At 35.7% G+C, this 23,317-nt stretch overlaps 1 protein-coding gene across 1 annotated transcript in view; it reads left to right on the forward strand.

Moving 5' to 3' along the window:
* Positions 1-23,317, forward strand: part of SGCZ (sarcoglycan, zeta) — a 228,687-nt gene that overhangs the window by 144,619 nt on the left and 60,751 nt on the right. The window contains exon 3 of the mRNA XM_010570056.1: positions 11,191-11,278. Coding sequence (XP_010568358.1) covers positions 11,191-11,278 — 88 coding nt within the window. The remainder of the gene's footprint in view (positions 1-11,190; positions 11,279-23,317) is intronic.

Genomic DNA, 23,317 nt, shown 5'->3' on the forward strand with positions numbered 1-23,317 from the left:
TAAAATGTTTAAAGTCACATTGTTTTTTAATGAGCATAAAGCTCCAGAATTCTGGAAGGGCTGACAAGATTCAAGGAAGAAAGAAGTTATTAGACAGGCTTCGTAGGGTCCTGAAGAATTTTGTGAAAAAGTTCACTGTTTAATATTTTAATTTATTATAATGTTGCAAATACAACTTTTAGAGTATACTTGGACAACTTTGGCATAATTTTCATATATTCAAACACTTTGACAGTTCTAAACCAAAGACTATATTTTTTAGAGGAAGCATTCTGTGAGAAGCACAAACCAAGTCTAAATTTTTTTAATTACTTTTGCTCAAAAGTCAGAGCTCAAAACACAGGCCAGAACTTTTTTTCACTGCCCTTTAGGATAAATGTGACAAAAAATAATAATTAAAAAAAAATAAATTAGAGTCTAAAGTTTCACTGAAAACAACTAAGGTGCACCAGAAATATTCTACAGGATTTGAATAAGGTTATAGAAGAATATTAATAAGATTAGAATGGAAACTTAAGTATAATGGTTTATACTGAGAATTACTGTAATATTCCAATACAGAATTATCTGGAAGTGTTTGATCATCCCTTTACATTTAGGAGAGCTTGACTAGTTGCCAGAAACACAACATAAAATATTAAAACCACTATCGTGCCAGTAATGAAGAAAAAATGCAGAAAGAATTCTTAATATTTTGGTATGCCATATGTATTGTTTACCTGATGCAGAAGTACAAGAAGTACTCAAACACTAATGCAAGCCTGAATGAGATCTTTTTGGCAGTTTAACACTGTTGTTAAGGAAATACAACTATTTTTAAATTCCTATATTGCTCTATGATCTTGAATTTAGAAGAAATTCAGTCTTTATAACATTACTGGTTAATCCTGCACGTTGCACAAATGATCCAGGTCTATGGCATTTCTTGTGCTGTTTTAATCTAAATGTCATCTGTGAAAAACTGCAAAGTCACAGAACTATATTTGTTGTAGTCTCTGTCAGTGGAGGCAAGTTTTCTTCAATATTTTAATATCTGCAGTGGAAAATTGTTTGGTATGGAAAAGTTAGCCAGTTACTGAAGCAGAAATAAATTCTGAATAGCTAGAGAGTAGAAAAGAAAGATAAATTGTTAATTATACCCTTTGGAAAAGATCTGTGTTATTGAAAGGTGGCAATTATCTATAACTGCAAAGTTGACACTAGCGCAGTTCCCACTGAAAAATAATATGCTTCCCTGAAGGGTCATGTGTTGCCTCTCCCTGAACCATAATCCTCTCTACAGAATTCTATTTCCTCAATTTTGACCTTCAGAAGAGGGCTGGTGATTTGTTTTAGTCTGTGACTGGCAAGTCTCAAAGCAAATTTTCTAACAGAAGGGCAATTTATTGAACCACCAAGTCATGTCCTACAATAAAGGTGGGGATGAATATCTCCTTTCCAGAGATGACAAGTTTTAGAGGAGATGTGAAACAAATTCTGAGCTCAGATATTGGCCAAGTTTGTGTCATACTAATGGCAAAGCTTCTTATTAAATGTTTTGCAAGGTTAAAGAACGTACAACAGCAAAACCTGAGATAATACTTTTCAACGTCACTTTCTAGCTGTTGATATGTCAGAATTAAAGTTGAATGCATGATGTGCAGAGGATGTTTGTTTTTCCAATCTTGAAATACTCTCTTCTACCTGTTGTGTTCAAGATAATGTAGGGTTTTTTAATTGATTCTTCATAACTTATGGTGATTAAAGGTACTTACTTTATTGAAAAATAATAATTCAGATGAAGATCTTGTAGTGGATCTGCCTGGAGAACTGGAAAGCAAAGACTGTTCTGTCTTACTTATTAGCTGTTTGCATACCTATTCAAAAATTGAGGAGACTGTGCCGACCAAATAGATATGAGGCATCTTTATTCCTTTTTATGTGACCGGTCTTTGTCAATAAAGGATTTTATTGTTGTCTCAATATGAGATAGCCACACTCTCCTCCCTTGGGTGGGAAGAAAAGTTGCCAGCAGATGTCATTTCCTCTGGGAAATTCAAAGCAGTCCTAATCATAGAATCAGGAATGGTGTGTAGTAGAGAAAGGAGGAGAAAGAGGTTTTAGAGGTGCATATCACCTGGGGAAGCTTAATGACCAAGAAGAGAAAAGGGTAAGAAATATTGAGACTGATCCTTTCTTACAAGAAGATAGGAGACTTCTTGGATCCAAATAGTTTTGGTCCTGAAAAGAAGACTGGGACTGACTGCGAGGAGTATGGAAAGGTATAAGTCATGGTTCCATAATTAAAACAGAAGAGTTAAAAATTAGCTTCTTGTGGTCTCTTAAAGCCAGACCATGTGGAAAGTTATCTGACTTTTCTAGCTAGACAGCCAAAAGTGAATTTTCTCAATAACACAAGAGATGTTACTTTCATGAAAGAAATGCTGCAAAGACATTTTTTGACTGAATTCCTGGGCTTAGCAGCTGATAACATACATGCTGAGACCTTTGCCATAAATGTTGAAGTCCTCAGCCCTAGGCTATCATGATCAAGATGTTTTCTGAAAATTTAAAGTATACTTTTCATAACAGGCGTTACTGTCCACTAATCAGTGGATTATCTATAATTCCTGTAATTGCATTCTTATTGTCATTGTTTTTGATACCTTAATCAAAGCCTCATTATACCTCATGCTAAACATCCATGGAATTGATAGTGCTTGCATCAAGCAAGTGCAGTAACGAAGCCTGAAAGCATCTAACAATTGATATAATAAGCAATGGGTACATGCAGGGGAAGGCTCAGTAAAGTAACAATAATAATATCCCTTCTTTTAGGTAGGGTTTTTCAGAGTTCATTTGAGATATGTGGGTTTCTGCTTATTTAATACAGGAACACTAGAGAGAATTAGCAATAAGGAAAGCATTGCCAAGGTAATTAGGATCTAGCAGTGAGTGATTCTGCTTGAAGGAAGGCTTATTAGGAAAAATCAGCATTGTAGAAAGTAAGATAGCTACATAAAGAAACAAAAAATACACATAACCATTTCTGACTTTTGCTGTTGAAGTTGCAGCTAATACTAGTGGCATGATTTATTCATATAGGTTGCCGCCACCTTAACTTTCTATAAAAGAATAAGTTTAATATTCACCTAAAATAAACCTTCTAACTAAATGTTTAAAATTAATCACTAGTCTTGCCTTACTTTTGTGTCTTATATATTTCTTCAACATATTCATTTTAATATGCACTAAACTTTTAAATATTTTTTATTAATAGCAAGTCTTTCTTTGCTGCTTTGTCTGAACTATACCATTCATTCCAGATTTCTGCTGCAATTTATGTATTTCTGAAATGGTTTTGTACCTTAACCTTCCTTTAGAATTCGTTCATCCTTCTTCAGCCTTAGAATTTGAAAAGATAGAAATCATAGTGAAATAAAAACAGGTGGTGGAAATATTATTTCCATATAGTTCTTTGCTGGATGTCTGCAAGGCACCATAAAAGTGGAATCCAGAACCTATTGATACACTGGAGAGTGCACATTTTTTCAGAACTTTTATGTCAGAGTTTCCTTAGGATTAGGTAGATATAATGGAATAAGTTTATTTTGGCTATTTTCTCATTTTATCATTTTTTCACTTATCAACATGTAAAATGGATGTATATTTCCTTATATGCATCAACTGAACAGGGGTTGACACACTTTTCTCTGTCGTAGGCATCTCAGGAACTAGGAATCTGGTCAAAGATTTACATATATGCACATTATCTGATCACTGACTACAGCATGTTGTTTTGTGTTTGTTTTCTTTTTTCTCTCAGCTAGTGAGTCTAAAATAAATGCAATTCAAATTCTGTAGAGAAATGCTCCCTCAATAGGGAATGGTGGGAGATTACTTTTAAATGTGTGAATATACTTTGATTTGTATAAATTTTCCTGTAATGTCTTCAACTTCTCCCTGGAGTTAATTGCTGCTGTATTTCAAGTTTTAACACTTTAAGTTAAAAAGGCACAAGAAACACAGTCTTGTTTCACTCTAATAGTATATCATGGTTGACACCTGCACACAAACAGGGACTGAAAGACTGCTTTCCAAGATTTAAAATAGCATAATGGACTGTTAGATTACTGTTGGGCTTAATCTTAATGGCAAAAATCCATTTGATAACTGATATACCCACACAGCAAGAAATGATAGTTTGAAAGAAGCAAAGTACAGTGATTCCACCCTTATTTTGGCTTTAGATTTTAAGACTTGCATTGGTTTTCTACATTTGTCCTAATTAAAGTTTTCTAGGGGCTTTGCAGCTCAGTAGCATACAATTTTACTTGCTGTGTCACAAGCTTAATGACTAAGGAGTGAGCTTTGGTCGTTTAACAAGCTTCCTCCAAGTACATTTGTAGTCTTGTTTTAATTTAGTTGGGATGTTTATATCTAAAGTCCATTTGAAATTTTGTTTGATTTTTAAATCAATTCCAGAAAAGTCACATCTTTTGTCTGCTATTTAAATATCTGTTTCTGCTTTATCACTAAGTTTTTCTATGCATGACTGAATTCTGCCATAATAAAAATTTCATGGTGCATTATATGAGGAAGTAAAACAAGGAGGTTATTTCTATCTGGGGTTTATAGCCATGATCACTATGCAGCTTTACCAGTTCATGTGGCTCTCCAGAGTGCTGTGTATGATTGTCGTTGGCTACACTTGTATTACTTTGGTAAATATAACCATGTTTGTGTTCAGATTTGCTGTGTTGTGAAGCTGGGTGATATCTGTGATTGCCTTTAACATATAAGAAGGCTAACATGGAAACAGAGCAGAGATTGGGAACTGAGATAACATTCTTTGATAAATAAGAATTATCTAGAAAGTATGCTGCTTGGAACCTTGTCAATACCCTCAAATATGATATTTCATTCAGTATCAACTAGGGCGTATTTTCTTTCAAACTGTTTGCTTGTGCTTTGTTTACCTGTCTTCCACAGCTTTTCATTGCTTTGGTGAGTCAATTAAGTGAGGTATATTTCCCTTCTTGATTTGTAAAAATAGAGTTTGTATCTCACTGAAAATGTGGCTCTACATAAACATTTGGGGTATTTTTACCAAATCACTTTTGACATAAAGTCAATTCTGCTACTCATTTTACCAGTGAGTTATATAAGAAAATTGATTAATTATTTTTTTTCTGCTTGCATTTGATGATAATTATATGTAAGTCAGTCAGTCTTGCCATGGATGAATGAAATGCATTGACTTAATAGGTTACTTGAATACTTTTCCAAACCTCCCTAATGTGCAAAACTGGTGTGAAAAAAAAAAATACTGATTTTCAATAACATTTGGTCAAACTTTTAAGATATCTGGAATGTTTCCTTAAAGCAAAAGTCTGAAGATGTTTATTGTGATTTTGCAATCATCTTCCTGATTCTGAGTGTAATTATTAGGGATTAAATTGTGACTCTCAGGTTAGAAAGGACAATTGGGCAGGAACAAAGAACACTAAAATCTAACGTGAAAATTTATTTTGGCAATGCAGGAATGTAGAAAATAAGTAAAGCACCTCATTTAATTGGATCAATACTTATAATAACTCTTCTCATCTCAGAATTGTCCAGGAATAACTTAGACAATAAATTATTCACTTCTCCCTATTTGAAGTACCCCTATGTTGGGGACCCTACTGTCCCGACACCTAGGGAAGATTTTGGGGAATATTCTTGAGAATATTCTTGGAAATACTGAATACTGGAAAATATTGATAAATAAGAATATGGAAATATTCTTGGAAAGAGTATCTTGGGAATATTCTGATGAAGAATATTTTTCTTTAATTTCTATTTTGACTGTCCCAAGCTCTTACAAGCTTCTAATAGTTTTAACCGAGACTTCAGTCTTTCTAAGTGCTCAAGAGCTCAGCAACTGCTGGTATTTGTAGGTCTGGTTTTTTCCAAATATTTCCTTATTCAAGTTCCTTCATGTTTGTTTAGTGCTTATCATAAAGTTAATGATAGAAAGTTTGGCTCTGAAACTCCTAGCCTTACAGATGTGTGGGTTTTTTTAGTCCCTGGAGCTTTTCTTTCCATGTCCATTATTACCTCCCTATTTGCAAGGAAGGTTGCTAAGAAACATGCTGATGTTCTGGTTCTGAACAATGGGTAAACAGCTAAGGAATGCTCTCTCCATCCCCTCACAGCCTCTTTGCTCTGCTTTCTACCCTTCTTGACTGTGTCTTTCATATTCTCCTTCCAAACTTCTTGCACTTAATTCCTCCAAGGCAGTCTTCACACTTGTTATCCCTCATTTGCCTGAGCTGCAGTCATCCATGTAGTTATAGCAAAATTACTCAGTCACTCTTTGATTCTCTTGGGCTGCTGGATGGACCGGAGGACTAAGTATTTTCTATTTCTTTCAGTTCCCATTTTGTTGCTATGGTGTGGTCAAATAGCTCATGCATTGTTGGTGCTTCTGTCTGGGTCATTGACCAGACACAGTTGATCAACTTGCTCACTGTCACCCATAGTATGAGCCTCTAAAGCAGTAGACAGACTGTGGTGCTATGCAGCAGTGGGGAAACATGTTCCCTCTCTTTGTTAAAGTTTTGCAATAGCCACTGTGTGGTTGGATATGGGGAATGCCGTGGTGAGTTTCTCAGCAAATAGAAGTTTAACACAGATTTTTTTACTTTTTAAATATTTTTTTAAATACAAAAGTATAGCGGTCATTCTGAGTCACTAGTTTATCGGGGTAGGTTGGTTAAAAGAGCCCTGTAAGGAAATGTCCTGCTGTAACTATGTTAGCTGCCCTTGCTGGGGATGGGCTCAAATAACAGAGAAGTATATAACCTTACCTCCTCTCACAAATGGCCAACAGATGGAGTTGGCAGATCTAGAATACTGCCTGCTTCTTGCATTACTTTTTACATCTATATGACACCGTGTGGAGGTCCAGAAACCTGAAGTGGTGTGCTTGCCCAAGCACAGTAATCAAATCATTAAAGAGCTAGTGCTTGCACTATAAGCTATGGTATACATATTGCTACTATTCCTAAGAGTGTCAAAGTGGGTGGTGTTATGATAATTAACTGTGTTCTGAGCATAAATCTGGGATTATATTTAATTATACAGTGTACTATCTTACCTAGAGTAAACTAATGTCATATTAAACTAACTGGAATTAAATTGCTCCATTTAAACTCTTTCTAATTTAAAGGGTGCATTTTGGAAATGCTCCTCAAAACTGAGCTAATTAGCTGGGATTGCCTATTTGAATGGTGTACAAAAGGCATGATATTTGTCCAAAATATGTTAAAAATAATTGAACCATCTGTAAAAAATGAAAGTTTTGCTCTGTTTGCTCATGCAGAATGTTTTTTTAGTAAAATGACTTTATAAAGCAATCTATTGGTCTTTCATAAAGTTACAGTAATCTGCTCATCTAATTCTAAAAATAAAAGTTATTTATTAGTACTGTATTGTGATCCTTACTCAACCCTCCCTGACCTTTTTTCCCCCCAAAATTTCCATTGTATTTATAACTGTATTCAGATTCAAGAAAGCCTTTTGAAAATGTCCCCTAAATTAATTTGTTTATTTTTCTCTTTATGAATCCCAGCTGCAAGCCTGTTTCAGATAAGAAGTGACTATAGTAACATCATGTTCATCTGGTTTGCCTTTAATACAACTCTGAAAATCTTGAAGATGTAACATTTCAGGGCTTGAAACAGGAGTCATCTCATACAGTATCATAAACATCAGCTAGTTCTTGAGATCCTCATATTGGTGGGGGAACAGCGAGGGTTGACTGTTCCCTAGGGGCAGGACAACGCTGCCAGGAGGGATTCAAATGGGACTGGACTGAAATGGGCTCCCCCAGGGGTAGGGAAGGCCCTGGGGAGTTTGGGCAGGGCCAGTAAGGGCTGGTGGTGCCCTCATGGCCCTGAGAGCATCCCTCTACAATATTTTAGTTATTAACATATTGTAGTATTGGATTTTAGGGAATACTTTGCTCCAAGACCAAGTAATACTGGTAATCCAGAAGTGGTCTAAGTTTCCTGTACCTCAGGAAACTCCCTGTTCAAGCGTCCCGTACTGCAAGTTCAGACAGCAAGAACTGCTTCTGAACTCAGGGGTCTGGGGCTGCAAGTCTTGGCACGGCCTTTTCCAGGGGTAGAAAGTTTGTAATGGGCAAGAGAGACCTGCTTTTTTATTTTTCTCATGCATTCCAATTAATTCAGTGTCAAGAAATATTAGGTGATTAAGAACTTCTTCAAGGATGTTCCTTGGAGTTGCTCATGACAACTTTTACACTGCATGTATATGATTATATTCTAAATATGGAGCATATCTGTTCCTGATATTCATAACACTGAGCTACAGAAATACATGGAGCTGATTTTATAGCACTACATTACTTTATTACATGTAAGGGAAAATGTTCTTTATGTTCACCTGTTGATGGAAGATCTGATATACAGCTGTATAATGTCAGTAAAGTATTTTATTATCAAGTCTATTAAATTGCAAGCTGAAGTTCACATCAAAAGAGTAGCAGATCTGGTGATCCAGAGAGAAAATCATCCGACATTTTTGTGCTGTAGATATATTTGTATTCATATGACTGACACTCATCTCACTTCATACTTGTCTTAACAGATCTGTAATTCCACTGATTTCAGCTAAGTCTCCTCTGAGTTGCTAGCTCCTCTGAGTAGACTCCCTTTGAATACCTTGAAACTGTCTTTAGGCACTTCCTGTGGAAAACAGAAGTGCAGGTAAACAGTGCAGATAAAATGCTGGACTGCTTAAATTGTCAGGAGTTTTGCTGCTGGGTTTTCTTTGGTCCGGAATTTAAGCTTGCAGCTCTATATTTGACATCCAGGAACTAAGGAATATAGATTTAAGTTCTTAACTTCTTCATCCCTCTTTTTATCTTTCAAATAAGACAAGGAAAGGAGAAGAAAGAAGGCTTGGCTCACTTAATCTTTTATCATCCTGTACTTGAGAATTTGATACCCAAGGTCTTCATTTACAATTAGAGCCTGAGCACAAGAAACCCGAGAGGCAGATTTTAGCCTGAGAATCTTGTTAACTATAAGTATTTTCCTAAGGTGAAAGAAACCTTCAGATCAGACTATGAACAGTGTTTGGAACTGTAAGTTACCAAACCCTTAACTGAGCAGTAAAAATAGTCATGGCAGTACCCTCCCTTGCTAAGGGTGAGATTATTCTAACTTGGAAGACTGTTCTCCAAATATTGACTAAGCAAAAGTGAAAAGGGCTCCTTAAAAATATACTTTGGCCATACAGCTGTCTATCAGGACAACCTCCTTTCCCAGAGCAGCAGTTGCCCAGACTAATGATCTTCAAAGGACCGTAAGGAAAGTGGAAATCAAATCAAGTGTTGAGAAAAAGGTCCTTAGCAGCTGCTTTTGTTGCCAGAAACTCCCTTGATTGCATCACATGTTTAGCTCAAACCAGTTACATTGAACACAGTGTCTCACTGATAATTATGGCTTTTTATATAGAAAGATGGACAAGCCAAACAGTGACTTTCATCTGCCAGATTCCGTGATGCAGAGCTAATTGGCAGGATGTTAGAGAGGTCATAGCATGGTCCAGCGAGAGATGAAACACACCTGAACTATTAAAAATTAGCTCAGAATAATTTCAGACTTCCCAGGGAACTGAGTATCATTTCAAGTTAATAATCATGGTGAAAACAACTGGGAAGAGTGTTTCTTGCAGAGGAAAGCCCTGGATTCAAAGGAAAGGATTAAAAGGTATAGAAAATTTACGTGCAAACCTAATGCGTCCTTCAGGTAAAAATAAATCTTTATATATGGCTCCTTAACTCCTTTCTTTCTCTTCTTAAAAAACTTTCAAGAACAGGAAGAACTGATATATTAAGTGACACACACATACACAAGAAGTCTATCTAACCTAATATGGTCAATCCAGGAATGACCAATAATGGATGCCCAGGGAAGAATCTAAGAATAAAACTGGTATATAAAAATTCTCAGAAATATTTTCCTAGCCCTTAGTCATTCCTACCTAAAGCACTTCCCCAGCTGTTTCTGTCAGGTGTTTTACTGGTGTTGGATAAACTTACCTAAGCATAGGTAAGCGCTGGCAGACTGCTGGAAACAGCAATGTACCCAAGGTCTCACTGCAAGCTTCAGGGGAATAACAGTGTGGTATCAAGTGGTTCCAGGGAGGAAAGTGCCTCTCCGCAACAACAGCCACCATCCTAATTTTCCCTCCTCTCATGCACTCACCCCCCGCCAATGAGAGCAGGATCAGTAAGCTCTTTTTTTTTTTTTTTTTAATGGTGGGTTTCTCTTGGCTCTCTGTTGAAGCTCTTCCCCTTTCCTGTGCATCTGTCCTTCTCCTGGAGGAGTGGGCCTGGCTCCTTATTCTTCAAGAAGCAAAATTCGATTCTGTCTTGATTTCTGAGATTCCTTAAGCTGGCTTTGGACACAGGATATGCCTATGCATATATATGTAAATATTTTTCAAAAGCTTAAACCTAGTAGGATGCTGACAGCAATGTAGTCATGCTGCAAACTGACTCCAAAAGTGTTAAGATCATACTTAATATCATACAGTGTTTGTCTTTGTGCTCCATCAGCTTGATTACTAATACTACCTGTCAGGTACTATTGGTGGTGGGGCAGGGTTGTGTGTTATATGACCTCGCTATCCAGTGCTCTCTTTCTTTGCTTTTTGAGAATAATGATATCATTTACCCTCAAAGAAATGCATGGCTGTAAGGTTTCAGTAAGTGCAATCCAAATACTATAGGTTGTACAGGCTAATAGAATAATGTAGTATAGTGTTGGTTAGGTAGCTCAAAAAGTATATGTTAGTAATACATGGAAAAGGCTAACAAAACAGGTTTGTGTTAAGGCTTTTTGGATTTGTAACTTTGTAATATCCTCAGGAAATAAGGCCCAATTTATATAAAATAAGTTCAACTGATTTCTAAAGCAGGGTTTCTATGCACAAAGCTTTTAAGCTTAAAATGTTATTCTTACTGTTTTTTTAATATAAAAATTTGATTTGTAAAATACTTTATGAAATTATTAAAAAGGCTATTATGTTTGACACAACTCCCCTCTCAGCATGCATGTTTATATTTAGTTCTAACTTAATTCTAACTCAACTTTTTGTTCTCTCATTTTTTGTCTTATACATGTTTCCCAGGATAGCCCACTGGTCTTACAGTCTGACAGAAATGTAACAGTGAATGCAAGAAATCACATGGGACAGTTAACTGGACAACTGACAGTAGGTGAGTGTTCTTTATTGACTGTTATGTATATCAGTTTAGCTTTATGACTAGGTTTCATTAATTAACATCAAAGATAAAATATTGTTGAATAGTCAGGAAAAAAATCTCATCACCATACTCAAACAAAAACCAATGCATACAGTGGATGACAAGGGCATGATTCAGCATTAACTGAAGGCAGAGAAAGCAGAAATGCCTCAAAATAGTAAAAACAGCTTAATGGAAAATGATTTTTGTTGAGACAGCTGTAACAAAACAAACTAAAAAAAAATCTCAGCAAAACATGTTTCAACAACAATTTCTGTGGGAAAATAACCATCATTTTCTTACAAGTTCTGTCAGTCTTCCATTACTTCAGAGGGAAATGGCTTGTCCCCATTACTCTTGCAATGTATTTTTAACAGCATATATTAAAAACAGTTGGAGAAACAGAATAAAAAAAAACAAAAACAACAGAACAAAACAAAAATCCAAATGCCTTCCTAGTCACTACAAAATTTAAATGGAAAGTGACCATGCTGCCACTCATTCATTAAAATGGCATTTGATATTTTGCGAAGTATAAAATAGAGCAGATCAAAGTTTCAAATGAAATGGAAATAAAAAATCCTCTACATATCTGTTCCACTTTTCATGTATTTTTCTTTGCTTTTATTAATGTTACCATGTTATACTGTGTTTTTAGCACAAATCATACTTGCTGTGCTAGTAAATATGAAGTAATATTTTTTATATTTTCAGTACTAGAACAGTACTGAAGATATTAATTGCTTTTTAAGAATATTGGTCAAAAAAATCAGTACAAAGTAATGTTCTAGATCTGTTAGAAAACAATATATATTGACTGGGAATGACATGAAAAATATACAAATATAGATGTGTAAGATACCCCTTAGACTCCACGACTTTTCATTTTTTTCACTTTACTTCTGGATTAAGCTGTGTTTTGTCTGCTCTTTTTCCTCACGTGCTGAGGATATGCTCACAAATAGTTTTAAGTTAAACTCTGGTTGTAATCCACACTGAGCTTTCATACTGGCTGGAAACAGTGGCTTCAAGCTGTAAAAAATCTTTGGCAAGTGCATACAATGACACACCATCTGCACTGATTTCTCTGAATGACCACATCAAATGAGTGTGCAAAGGTAACCAGACTTGCTAGCAGATACAGATGAGGAAAATTAAGCCAACACCTGCTCTAGCCATATTGTACTTGCCCAGTGTGTTTATGGAACGCAGTTCTGTTTCATCTAGTAGCTGTATTATTAAAACCTTCTACTCCAGCTGGTAATTGCTAAAAGGTGAGTTGCCCATGGCAAACATTCCCATTGGCTGAAATAGATATGATATTTTGATTGCTGACACCATTCTTGCTAAGTGAATCCAGCACTGAAAATGTATGAGTGTATTGAGATAGACCTACTTAAAGTCAACACACTAGAGGTTAATATTGTAAAAACATAAAGGCCTGAAGAAAACATGTGTTCTTACCTTACCATCATTAGAGTGAACACCTGTAAGCTCCTTGGTGTGCAGCTGGGGCAGAGTGTCTGCAGAGTGTCTATTGTATTTACATTATTTCTTATTCTGTATCTTCCTCTTCTTTTTCATGGCTATATGGCCTTTATTCTTTCTTATTCTTTCTTACATTATTCTATTAATATATAAATCTGTTTATTTTTTATTAATTCCTCATACGGTATTGAATGCATATTAAAATATTCCTTATTGTTTATTTATTATTTAATATTTCTTACTTAGTACAGGTATTTATAACCACCAGTACAATCAGTAAAAGCCTGAAGATTCTACTATTGGAAATCAAAGAAATTAACAGGCACCTAAAATTCAGAAGGTATTATTCTTGCCTTCTCCTCTAAAAATGTTTGTTGTGTAAGGTAGAGCAGAGAAGGACAATTTTTTTTATTTTTGCCTTGGAATAAAAAGGAATAAAAAGCATGGAAACATCTGCTGAGAGCAGGGGAGGAGACTTTTCTATACCAGGTTTGCTGACATCAGAAAATATTTTTTTCTATTAGCTGTAAATATGCTCCGGAAAGTCCCTGACTTCTTCAAAAATGTTTTTTGTACCTTCACTGGTGCTGCATGCTGAAGCAGCTGTGAGCGTGGCTGCCCAGTGAAAGGGATGAAAATAAACAGTGGAGGAAGCAGTGAGGAGAAATATTTTTAAACTACAAAAAAAGTAAATTATTATGCTTCAGGGAAAAAAATTATTTAGTTAACAACTTTGAAATGTTCTTATCTGTTAACTTCCAAAAAAAGTTAAATTATAATAATTAAAAAAAAAAAAGACTACAAATTTATATGCAGGGCAGGAACATTCTGAAAAGAAAGAAGGATGCCTGTGCATTCAGGTGTATGATAATGCACTTCCTAGACATGTGATATTATTGGCATTTTATCTGTATTTCACAGGACATAAGTGATGTTATAAGGCAATAAATAGGCTGGTGTCTTGTCTTTGACTTTCAAATTACTGGTCATGTCAAATTTTAGGACAACTAAAAATTCTTTCTGTGGTGTTTGGAATTGTGCCATGCAAAACTAAGCCAGCCTTAAGAGCATCTAATTAAAACTGTAAGTGGAAGATAGATTAATGTGAAGAAGTAGGGGTGGGGCTGGGAGGAATAAGGCTATATGATCACCCAGGAAGATGGAAAAACTCCAGTGAAACTCTTGATAACAGGTATTCAGTTGTTTGAGTGACTATGGAAAACAAAATATTTCCATAAAGTGCATCATTAAGACATCTTGGAACACAGTCTAATCTAGGAGGAGAAAAGAAAAAGTATATTTAAAAAAAAAAAAAAAAATAGCTAAGAGTGCTGGATGATTCAGTGGTTACATGTTTAAATGGTGTAAAGTCAAGTCATGGCTCCAGGTCTTACAATACCAAGGGTGCATCCATTATTACAGTACAATGTATTTACACTGACACTGAAAACTGTACAGAGAGAAAGTCACAGGTGTAGCAATGCTTTCTGTTGGGATCCATACCAACTGAACTAAAAATGTTGGTTTGTGCTCTGGTCTTTTCATGACATATGATCAGGAAACTGCCAAGTTTGTATCTGAATCTCCAAAAGGACTTCACAGCCTTCAGTTTTTAGACATGCCATTCAAGACCAACAGAACAGATGAGCAGAGACATGAAGTATATCTACAGAATAAAGATGTGAAGATGACCATCCATTGATTTTTGTATTTAAGCTGGATAAAGACAAGTAATCACACCTCTGCCCTCCCACCCCTTACTTAGAAATACCTTTTACATTATGCATTCTACTGAATTACCTTGACACAACCTTTTCTCTCTGCTTAGTCAATGTTTGCATACTTTAAAGCTATATAGAAAAAAGATCTACTTCTTTTCTGCCAATCTTAGAAATGCACAATAGTTGCTCACCTCAAACCAGAAGTCTTTTGCCTCTGTGTTGTCTGCACAGATCATATATACCTCTGCCTGGTTTTGAGTGGAGGACATTAGGGTGACAAGTGCTAAAGGGATCAAAATTAAATATAGCTGAAGGGAGACATTTAAAACCCATATGTATACTTACTGTAACTTCATCTTCAGATCTGATTATTACTTCACCAACTTTCTCATTTTTTTCATGAGGTTTTTTTTTTTTTCTTTTTTTTCTTGCTGCAATAATTTCTTCTGACAGGTATTTCTGCTATTGCTTGAACCCTTTTCTATTCATAAAGATCCCTGGCGATATCTGAAATGTGCACAAATGTGCACTTCATTTTTGCTAAGCTTTGGGCTCTTTAAGACAGAATCATAACTCTCATAAAAGTCCAGAGCTGTATAAGTCACAGCTTTAGAGAGCTCCTGAACCTGTAGCTCTACTCACTGAGATCTCTAGAGCCATGCAAATTGAGAAAAATTACTAGAATAGAGATGAAAGTTATATCACGCTTTTGCAATTACTTTTTGAAAATAGCAGGCAGATGTATAATTTTCAATTACAGCACTGGTAAAGACTGATAACAGTGCTAAAAGATATAGCTAGTCAAATAACTTGTCAAACTTGATGACACTTTGCATCCATTTACCACAAAATTTGTGTTGTGTATTTGAGATTTTTTTTCTTAGAAATGTGCTTGCTTACTTGCTGTGTTCCACCAAGAGTACATGGGGTATTGTGCAGAAACTATTGGACATTAGAAGCTACAGGTATGTAATCTTGTGGGAGTGGAAATAGTCCCCTTCATCATTCTTACCTATATTACATATGCCAATTGCTTGTGCCTATATCTACCGACACCTTACCAGGTAACACATCTTACTACCACTTCACTTTGGAGGTGATCAAAGTAATTCATTACCTAAATGTTGCCTGTGGTGTTTTCTTTGCAACATCTAGACATCAAAGAAGATCTGAAGCAAGAGAAAGCATTTCAAGCATTCTTGCTTTCGGACTTACCTGTGGTAGAACTTGTAATAATATGTGCGCACATGTTGCTCTAAGTCTTTGATATCTATTGTCAAACATTGACTTATTTAAGATTATTATGAACTTGAACTAAGTATCCATTAAGGCAATGGCAGTAATAACATGCGTAAGTAACAATAGATGAGAAACATGTCTGTATTTTTTAATCTTGTTTGCATACATAGTAGTTCCAAACATAAGGTCTTTTCTCCTAAGTGTCGCAGGACAAGGGTAGTTTCAGAGTGCTCATACACATACATCCTTTCCTCCCAGTAGGAAAAAGGAATCAAAGGGCTCAACTCCTCTCTCTCTTATCTGTATGGTTGTTCTGGTATTGTCAGTAGTAGGGTGCTGGGGAAAGAAGGGATGATGATGTTTTACAATCCCTCATCAGCTGCTTCTACCCTTCAACTGGGCAAATATGGATCAGAACTTAGTTGTCAGGAACACATAAAATAAAGCCTTTCTCCTTTCCCTTAGAGGGGGGTTTGCCTACCTGTAGTCCCAAACTACAGTAAAATTTCAAAAATCTAAAATATATTAAACATTCTGCTAGTCTAATTTTCGTATTAAAGTAATTGTACTTAAAGCCGCTGTGCTGCAATAGGATTATGAATATTGTTAAGAAGACATGTTGCAAAACCCAAGTCAGAAAAATAAGTTATCCATTTCTCAGCATTCTCTGAATTTGTATTCCTTAACTAAAATACAGACTGAAAAAAAACCCTCTTTGGGTCCTTAAAACCACTTTAATGTGTGGAAATCAGAAATGCACGCAATTCACTTCTATCATACCTAGATGAGTTAGTAGTCCAGCTTTTGCGGTGATGTGCAAACAGGAGTATTTCATATTGAACTTTAGACTGAATATATAATAGCTTAAAATATTCTTTTGAGGCATTTCATCATTAATCAGGCTCTTCTTATTGTAGCAAAGGTTTTTAACTTAAAGTTAATTCACTCCCTCTTCCTTTCCTAATCCAAAAAAAATGAACACAGAATTTGTAATTTCTGTGCTAAATTACTTGAATTGCTTACATTCTTTCAGATGTTTTTGCATCTTAAATGGAATTTTCTGTTGAAAATTACTCTGTTGTCTAATGTTTTCCCTTGGTTTAAGTCAGTTACTTGTCAATTCAGAGAACATTTAGATAACTTACACAGCAAAATATTATACACTCTGAGTATACAAATTTGATAGTATGTTTCTTACTGAAGTTTTATAGCCAGCTAAACACTCTTTCCAAGTATAGGAATATAAACAATTTATCAGGAGGTGAAAATACAGCTCATCTGCTAGACTGCGGTACAAATCCATTGTCAGATCTTTTAAACAGAGGTAAATGTGAGATGACTTGCCCTCTTTTAGTACAGGTTAGCTACCTTGTACTTAAATGCAGAGTTAAAGGATCTCTTTCAGCTTCGGGAATCACTGCAGAAGGTATGACGGAGCGGTGCCTGAGAAGCCATATGGCTTTACATCTCCGGCTGGCAAAGCATGCAAGATGAGCCAAGAGGCAGTCAGAAAGCGAGCCATGTTGCTCATAACAGTTGAAATGTCCAGCTGGAATATGAGTCTCATCCCTTCTCATAATTTACAGTGCAATGTGACGTCACCTCTGTTTCTGTCTGTCTAGTCCCTGGAAAAGTCTTTTTACAGACCGTCTGCGCTATAACAGGTTTGTAATAGGAGCTCTTAATGACTTTGGCTAAGCTATCAAGAGAATCTACCCCATTAATTAATTATCTTGAAGTGCAGTATTAAGAAAATTGTGAAATCTGTTCAAGACTTCAACCTCTTTGCCAGCACTTCAATGGGTCTGCCAAAGTAGCCTTTTAAAAATTAACATGTTATTTATTTGAAATTCATCCATATTTCTCCTGCAATTCTCTGTTTAAGTCACCTTCCAATAATAGAAAGCCTCTCAACTTGTTTTGATTCAGCATCAAGAGGCAGTAATAGTTAATAGACTAGAAAAACAGTTGCAAACAACTCTTCTAGTTTTTACTTCTGTTTCACTTGTAAATTAGTTGTATCATTCTCTGTGTTAATCTACATATATACATTTGACATTCAGCAGTGGTGAAATTAGGGTCTTGTGACTAGCCCTGGATTGAAAAATAATACTTTTTTATACATCCATTACATAATCAACTCATAAAACTATTAAATATACTTGGTATCACCAACCATTTGCAAGCCACTTTGTGCTTGGGTAACAAGAATTCTTTGAAAGAGAGAAATACTTTACACAGTACTTCAGATTGCTTTTAATCATTTAGGTACATTTTCAATTTTTAAGCAATATTTTTCATATCTTTATGATACTCTTATTATATGTTATGTGCAGACGTAACACTACATTGCTGTTTAATATTTGAAATGCCCTATGGTGAAAAACTTATCTTACATCTCCCTTATGAATTGCCACATGAGAACTGTGCTATAAAAATAAAGAGTGGCAGAGCTATTCTCTGTCACTTATTAGGACCAAGTGGCAATTCTTTCTGGTTGGTATGGCCCATTATTTAAGCTGAAACCTCCTTTCTGAAAGACAAGAGCTTATTGTGTCAGTTGATATGTCAAAAATTTAAAATTCCCCCATGAATAAACACAAATGCATGCAGCAGTAGGACAATAATTAAATGCTGTGCAATTTCTGCGTGGTTATTTCAGGGATGAGAGTGCTTGGGCATTGTTGGTTCTAAACAGCATAGCAAAGAAGGTGTATGCTGTGGATATAAGATTCCTTGCTTTAAGTTTTATCATCCTCACTAGCGTGTTATACATAATCTTCTTTGATTCTTAAAAAGAATCACTTTTTATTAAATTATTTAATACTACATCAGTAGTTCCAGAGCTGGGGTCTTGAGACCTTCCTCTTCCTCTTATTTCTGCTTCAGGATATTTTTTTTTCTTCTTTCTACCTACTTCAGACTCTAAAAGTTTTCAACATTTACGTCTTGATCCAACTTTTCTTCTTTTCTTTTTCTTTCCCTCAGTCTGAGCTCAGGAAAACTATTTCTACATTGGATACAAGGTACAGCTCATGTTAGTTCATATCTGAAGTTGTACTGATCTAACATGGAGAGCACCTTTTGCTGTCTTTGACAGACAAAAAGAAAAACATACTTTGTACTTTTATAACCAGTCTGATACATCTCTCTATAATATCTGTAGCATAGACAAAATACATGCAGGTTATTTTCTCTATGTCTATTCATCATCTATGTTTGGAAGGAATTTTGAGGTCCAGTACCTGGATTTCAATGTGTTTTTCTTTCCATAATCTTGAGCTGGTTTGGAAAGGACAAAAACATGGAGGAAAAGATACCTTTTCAAAGTCAGAATATGCAAACTTAAGTTTGGACTTCAGAAATCCTCCAAGGCATATGCAGCTACTGGGCAGCGTGCTTTCTTTTTTCTTCTGCAGCTGCTCCAATTTTCTTGTATATATTCACTATAAATCTTAATTTTCATTGAGCTACTGCTATGAAATTGGACATTTTTACTATTACACGTGGAAAAGGTATGAAGCCATGTCAGAGGAAGTTCAGATTGGACTTTAGGAAAAGGTTCTTCACTGAGAGAGTGGTTGGTCCCTGGAACATGCTCCCCCAGGAAGTGGTCACAGCACCAAGCCTCTGAGAGTTCAAGGAGTGTCTGGACAATGCTCTCAGTCATATGGTTTAGTTTTAGGCAGTCCTGTGAGGAGCAGGGATTTGGGCTCAGTGATCCTTATGGGTCCCTTCCAACTTGAGATATTCTATGGTTCTTTCGAAGGGGTACAGAAAAAATCGGCGAGGGGGAGGAAGAGGGACAAATAGCAGGCCTTCCTCAGGCCCCAGATGCTGACAGTTGGTGCTGGCAGGAATAGCCAGGCATGCAGAGAACTGGCTGTGTGCTGGCTTCCCGCAGGACAACCTTGGGAAAAGTGGTAGACTCAGGCCTCTTTTCTCATGAGAGGGTAATAGTTAGTGTTCTATACCCACTGTCACTTTAGAGATGATGGGAAAAGGATGAAAGGGAACACTAAATCAATGTTTTCCAGGCAATGATTGTGGAGGAGGAGCAAGAGCGCAGCAGTGACCCTGTGCAGAGGGGTGTCTGATACGCTAGGTATGAGCCTCAGCTCGATGCCTTAGTGTTTCATCTCAATGCTAATTTTGACTCCAGAGCGCCTGTAGTGAGACTGGACATACGCTGAAGTAGATTTCAATTATCAACAGCTATTTTGCCAGCGGTACAGCAGCCCTCCACTTACTGTTCTGCTCTATAGGCTTTTTACTTTACCTCATTGTATTTTAAATGCAAGCTTGGATGTTCCCACTTTTTCTAGAAAATTGGCACTGAAAACTAGGAAGAAGGATATTCTCTTTCAGTTCTCCAATATTTTATCCTCAATATTATTTTTTTTTCCCTGTATCATACCAGAGGACGTGGATCTACAAGCAGTGCTTGGATTTAATTGTGGAAGTAGAGTCTGAGTGGAAAGAGGTCATTAGTGGTTTGCATGGTGGTACAGAAGTGTTAGTGTTTAAACATTAATCCATTGCCATCTGTCCTGCTAGTTGTTAGCCACACGCTGTTGGCCAATACAGACAGCATAACTACTACCCAAATGTTCAGAGCAAGGAAGGAGGAGTGATTTCCTTTCGTAGGAGAGAGATCCCAAAAGTCAAAGAAATAGATATTATTCGAGGTATTTAAGTAGGTTTTGAGGGATACAGCACACATCTTCAAAAGATGGATCTAATTCTTTGTCTTTAGGTTTATCAACAACTAATACTTCATTTCACCGCAAAAACAGGTGCTGCACATGCATTGTGACATTCACAAGGCTGCTGCTGGGTGCTAAGCATTATTAAATTACTTACAGCATCTGGACCTTTAGCAAGTCCCTGACAGGACATTAAGATTCCATTTTTACTCCTTTTTTTTTTCCTGATGTTCAGACAGCTCATTAATATTGGTAAGAATATGTTATCCTAATAGGAGTGGCTTAGGTGAAGGACAACATAAGGACAAATAAATGAGAAGCCATTTTTTAACTTAATTACAAAAACATAATTTAAAAAAACAAATGAGAAAAAGAAAAGCAGAGAGATTGTTCTGATGTTCTCCTTTACTTCAGAGCCACAGAGAACACTTGGAAGAAGAAACTCAACAGCATGCTGCTGCTGTTAAAGTTGTTGAAGTGACAGCAAAGAGATTTATCAAAAATACGGATGAGAAGTAATTTGATTGTAGACTTAAAGTCTTTATTCAGCTAAGTTATCTTTAAAAAGTCTGAGTTCTATCAGTTATCTTACTGAGCAAGCTATGGGAAATTAGCCTGTTCCTATATGTGAAAAAGATTTTTTGCAAGTGGATAGTCCAGCTTGGAAACACTTGTGTGTTTGTGCATGAAAATAATTTGTCCATACAAGATCATGAGCCTCTTAGATCACAAGTTCTAGTTCATATCTATTAGATGACTAGTATTAAAAAAATAAATAAAACCCCTTCTGTTTTCTAGAATTTCCTCTTACGTCTTTAGACTATCAGAATTACATTTCACTCTTATCTTGCAATTATTGTGTGGTTTTTAAAAACACTAATGTCGAAGTTTACTTTCTATTTATTGCAATGCTTTGTCTGAGTCCTATAAAAATATGCAGTTCCAAAACCAACTTCAATCTATAACACTGAAACTTTAATAACACATCGGAAAAGACCAGTTAATATCCGTAACTAGAACATAGCTGGTTTGTTGTGCTTATATATCAAGATAATTATGTTTACTTGCCTTTTAATTATTCTGCCTCCATTCAGAACAAGATGGAGTTTCAAATTCCATATTATGCCAATATTAGAGATGTTTAATTCTGCCATTTGTAGATGGGCAGAGCTGTCTTGTTGTAATTTGTCTCAAGCAGGTATAGGGCATTTAAAGGTATATTTTATATGGATTTTTTAAATTTCTATAATATACAAATATATCTCTGAAAATACCTTCTTTTTCCTTAGATTATTCTTAGGGTGATAAATACTGCAGTTGCAGATGGCACTAAATTAATGATTAGCTGAATATTTTAAAATTTCAACTAGATTTCTTCCTGTGAAGAAAAGCATTCCATAAATCTGAAAATAATTAGTCATTGAGAATAGTTATCACTCACTGAATCTCTAACTTCATTTGTAGATCAAAATAATACAGAGTAAGCATTTTTTCTAAATCAAAATTAAGGACTACATTGCCTTTAAAATAAGTTATTCCAATATTAGAGTCCCATGATACTAAGCTTGCTCTGTTACCATAAGATCCTACTCCCAAAGGTATCAATATAACCTTTCCAAGTGGTGTATTTGAAAGCCATGCAATCTGGGGTGATTCAAATTACAGATAAAGATGCAGAATTTAAGTGTCAGCAGGGTAGGCATCTGAGGTAGATGTCTTCATCTGTGAATTGAATTGCATCTTCTATGTTACAAGTCAACAATGAACTCCATTGAGAACCTTAATCAGAAGAGACACTTCCAGAAGCTGAGACCAAATCTGCTTTTATTCTGCTTCTGCAGCTTTCCTGGCCCTTGTCCCACTGTCAAGGGCAAGGAGACAAGTCATTCCATAAATAGATAATACAAAAATCCTGAGAGCTGGGCTAAGCCATCATCATCTTGTGCTATCATCATAGTAGATGTTAGTTGTTCGGAAATCTGCAAATGCAGTTCACTGATCTACCAGGTAGCAGAAGGGTTTAAAATTATCATTTTCTGGTCATCAGGTTATAATTTTTTACTCTTGTTTTACTACCCAGTAGTGCCCAGTGGTAGCCTTTTTGTAGAGGAATCCTGTGTATCTTTTAATATTTTGTACATTCTTTCATTAAAACTTTCTCAGATAAAGTGTGATTATATGAAATGCTAACACTTTTTGCATAGATAATTTCAGCATATTTGTACTCTCTAGCTAAAGCAGATAATCCAAGAAACAGTCACTTTGGAAAAAATAGATTTTCCAGTCCTCCCTATGCTATAGCTATCAGTATTTAATTCATTTTTTAAAAATGTAAACCAGGGGTTTTTAACATTCCTTTTCCAAGAAAGCTGCTAAGTACTCTGGTAGCTTGTATCCTTTGTTTCAGTTTTCTCTCAAAATGCAATGAATTCAATTATTTTTCTCAAAAGGTTTAACTTGCATTCAGAAGCCTTTTAATAGTCTAATTCAGTACATTGTGAATAATATTATACAATACTTTCTAGTCAGAACAGGTTATATTTGAAGTCCATGGAAAACTGCCAAAAGCATCTGGAAAAACAGCTTGTACCTTTCTAATAAAATTGGGGGGGATGTGAAGAAGAAAAAAAAAGATGATTGAAAACTAATCTCTGAATAATAAGCGTATATAGAGAACACAAGTAGAAATATTTAAGTTAGCTTTTAATTTATATTAATAATCCACCAAAAATGTTCAAAATACCTACAGAGTAGAAACAAATTTCAGAATGACTGTGTCTAATGCCTACAGAGAATACTACTACTAAGAAAGACAAAGCTGAAACGCTTTCCCTTTTAGATCTTCACAAAGCAAGATA

This window comes from Haliaeetus leucocephalus, unplaced genomic scaffold (genome assembly GCF_000737465.1).
Source record: "Haliaeetus leucocephalus isolate CR32 unplaced genomic scaffold, Haliaeetus_leucocephalus-4.0 Scaffold284, whole genome shotgun sequence".
NCBI lineage: Eukaryota > Metazoa > Chordata > Aves > Accipitriformes > Accipitridae > Haliaeetus > Haliaeetus leucocephalus.